The sequence below is a fragment of the Carassius gibelio genome, chromosome A6 (assembly GCF_023724105.1).
Source record: "Carassius gibelio isolate Cgi1373 ecotype wild population from Czech Republic chromosome A6, carGib1.2-hapl.c, whole genome shotgun sequence".
NCBI classification, from domain to species: Eukaryota; Metazoa; Chordata; class Actinopteri; order Cypriniformes; family Cyprinidae; genus Carassius; species Carassius gibelio.
In genome coordinates, this window is record NC_068376.1 from 29,352,993 (window position 1) to 29,356,505 (window position 3,513).

Below are 3,513 nucleotides of genomic sequence, written 5' to 3' on the forward strand. Positions count from 1 at the left end.
TTAAATGAAATAGTTACACTGTGAATTACATTTTAGACAGTATCATTTGTTATCTGTAAACTAATACGTTTCCAAAATAACCTTCCCAACACTGCTGATAAAATACAATCCTCTGTTCATGTGGCTGTAATGCAATGACATCAGCTTTTATCGTAACTGATAAACTGAGAAATATGCAGCCAAACCAGTGATACAGTCACTCTGGCTTTATCAGCACATCCGCTTTTCCAATGTAGACACACCGTGTGCACGTATGAGTATGAATCACTTCCTTTTTTCTTTTCTTTTTATCAGGAACTGAATTTCCAGTTTATTATCCAGTTTTATTAGTCACTTTCTCCTCAGCTATATTCCTTACCAAACATTTGTCTATTACAAACATTTACATTAAAATGACAAATCATGATATTTATTTACAGTAGACGTTGACTGCGTTCTCTTGTTTACTGTGCTGCATTAAACATTTTCTTTCTTCCTTCCATTCCAGACATGGCCTCCACATTTTTCCTCCAGTCACTGACCTCCGCTGTCTTTTCCTACAAAGAGACACACAAACACAGAAGAGAAGTGTAATAATGCAGATCTGAATAACGCTGGTTCATTTCAGTCCAGATGCACACCTTCTCTGTGTCTTCCTTCTTGACGGACTTGAGGTTTGCTCTCAGGTCCATGGACACCTTGTGTTTGGAGCCCAGCAGAGAGCACAGAATGGCGTCAGCGGAGACTCGGACTCTCCTCAGGCTGGGTCGCTTAAATTTGCCTCTCAGGTCCAGGACTTTGATGTTCAGATCCTTGATCTGCAACAGGTTCGTTTACAAGTTTTCAGTTTCTGTCGAACAGTTTGGTTCCTGCATGAATATATTACATCACACACTACCACAATCATATTTCTTTTTTGAGAAATTGATATAGTTGTGACTGCTGTGTTATATTATGCATCAAATTAACCAAGAGGGATTTCTACACCCTAAAACATAATCACTTGTGTATGGTTATATATTAAAGCTGCGGTAGGTAACTTTTGACGCTCTAGCGGTTAATAAACAGAACTGCTTGCGTCTTGCGGAAGAACATCGTAGCCGGAACTACTTCTCTCTGTTTATGTCTATGAAGAATCACAAAGGTACTGGGTTACTCCGCCGCGGTACCCCAGAAGCAATCTAAAATAGTCCGAATATAAACCCTTATTATAGGTGCACCCTAGTGATTCAGGACAAGCCAAAAACACGGTTTGTAAAATGGATTCATGGTGTACTCGCTTATTATATACATTTTTCTACATTTTGAACACAAACAAAGTTACGGACCGCAGCTCTGATTGGTTGTTTCTTACCGGGAGCGATGTATTTCTGCAAATGGCAATAGGACACTGGGAGGAGCCAGAGGAGCTTGATTTTTTTCACAGATTATCTGTCTCATATTCTACTGTCAGGACATAATGACAGGTTTAATAAATATGTAAAAAATATATTTTTACAAAAGTTACCTACTGCAACTTTAAGCAATAAACGTATAATGTATATTAATTTTTTTTATAGCCAGTAAAGGCATTTGCAATGCTTGAATGAATATTTTTTGGCACTTATGTTGTTTTTGTTTAGTTATTTTCTTCAGTTTTAAATAGGCCTAATATCCAGTTGTTGTTGTTTATTGTTGTGATTCATCTTGGAACGTTTGAATTTTATTTTTTTATTTGTTTAATGCTACAAAGAAAATGAATAGGAAAAATACATCCACAAGGTCGGTTCAGGCTATTGGTTCAGTAAATATATCAGACAGTGTTTTTGCTTTTAATATGGACTGACAAAGTCCATCATCTTCCGCTTATCCGGAGGACTGACAAAGTAATACTGAAAAACGTATTATTTCAGTTTCTTTACTTCTCTTGTGTTGTGAAACACTTTAGCCTCGATATCGTACCGCTCCACGTCCACCACATCGATTTTAGCATGTAGTTCCTGGCACAGCTCCTGATAGAGAGAATAAATACAGTGTTTACAGGCCCCCTGCTGTTTTGAAAGTGCATTTCGTAAACGTACGATAGTGTCAGATGCTAATACATTATACAGTCATATGATAGTGTTTTATATGTAGACGTACCTGAAGCTCAGCTAAAGACATGCTCCTCGTCTGTGGCAGAGGAGCGTTCTCAGCCAGATATCTGTCCTTCTCTGCCTCTTTATCTGCCAGCTCCTGCTCTAACTCATCCTTTGCTTTAGCGACCATCAGACTCTGACAGACACACACACACACACACACACACACACACACACACACTTCAAGATCTAATCAGTATAATAAGCATTTGAATGTACTTTAGTGCAATGCAGCTGTACCTTAAGCATCAGCTTGCGAGATGCAGTGATCTTGGACTTTTTCTGTCAAATTTGAAATAAGCACTGGTTAGTGGTTACATAAAGCAAACATTATATATGAATCATATACTATCATCCTCATGTCCCAATATCATTTGTTATTGTTACAGCAGGTTAGTTTTCTGATAGATTAGCTTGATCATGATGTATTGAAAAAGTGCCATTCAACGATGGCTTTTAACTCTCACCTCTTGCCTGCAAAAGAATAAAAACACTTGATTAGATCGTAAAATATCATAATTCTTATTAACAACATAGCTTTTATTGTTAAGGCATACAGTGATGCCCAAAAGTCTGAGACCACAAGAGAAAATGCTTCTATTTAGCACGCCTTAATTTAATACATATTGTAAATAATTTTTCAAAGTTATAAATGAAACAGATTATTAGTGCATGTTTTACAAGACTACTTCATTATTTCTACTTCAAAACTTCATGTTTTACTTCAAGTGTGTTACTGACCATTTATTAGTTATTATTTGTCTTAATAATTTAAGTAAGTTTTTTTTTATTATTAGAATGTGTTAAATTCTCTGTGTGACTTTGTCGTTTTTATTGTCTTTATATTATTTGTGAAATTGACTAGCAATTTCTGATGAAAACTGGAAATCCTGCACCATTTATTTATTTTATTTCAGTTTATCTCCCTCTTTTTAATTATTTAAATCAATTAATTATTCAATTATTTAAGATGACATGATCAAAACCTGATTATTCAGGTTATTCTGCATAAATTGAAAAACTGCGGTAATTAATTATTAATGCATTATTAATTTGATTATCAAAAAGTGACCCAGAAATAGTGTAGAATTTGTTATTTTTATTTTTTAATAATTTTCTGTCTCAGACTTTTGGACTCCACTGTATTCACACACTCCTAATCAGCTTACAATGAGGCCTTGAGTTAAGACAACACAGCCGGTAAATCCAAGAATGGAGCACATTTGTCAAGAAAGCTTTAAGATATCTAGGATGACGAACAACAGAAAGCAGAGACACAATATACTCACTCGGGCATCTTTACAATGGCGTTTCAACCTGGGAGATAAAAATAAAGGCATTTGATTCTGAAGGGCAGGACCATTGGGAGGATCTTCAAGCTTGTCCAGACTCAGACGTGCTAATCAGATGTCATTAT

At 35.8% G+C, this 3,513-nt stretch overlaps 1 protein-coding gene across 1 annotated transcript; it reads right to left on the minus strand.

Moving 5' to 3' along the window:
* Window positions 1-318: 318 nt before the first annotated feature.
* On the minus strand, window positions 319-2,495 carry LOC128016015 (troponin I, slow skeletal muscle-like). The gene is made up of 5 exons (XM_052600320.1): window positions 2,337-2,495; window positions 2,101-2,232; window positions 1,881-1,970; window positions 621-797; window positions 319-536 (listed from the first exon to the last, which is right to left on the minus strand). The coding sequence occupies exons 1-5, from the start codon at window positions 2,343-2,345 to the stop codon at window positions 444-446; spliced, it is 501 nt and encodes a 166-aa protein (XP_052456280.1). The 5' UTR covers window positions 2,346-2,495; the 3' UTR covers window positions 319-443.
* Window positions 2,496-3,513: the final 1,018 nt, after the last annotated feature.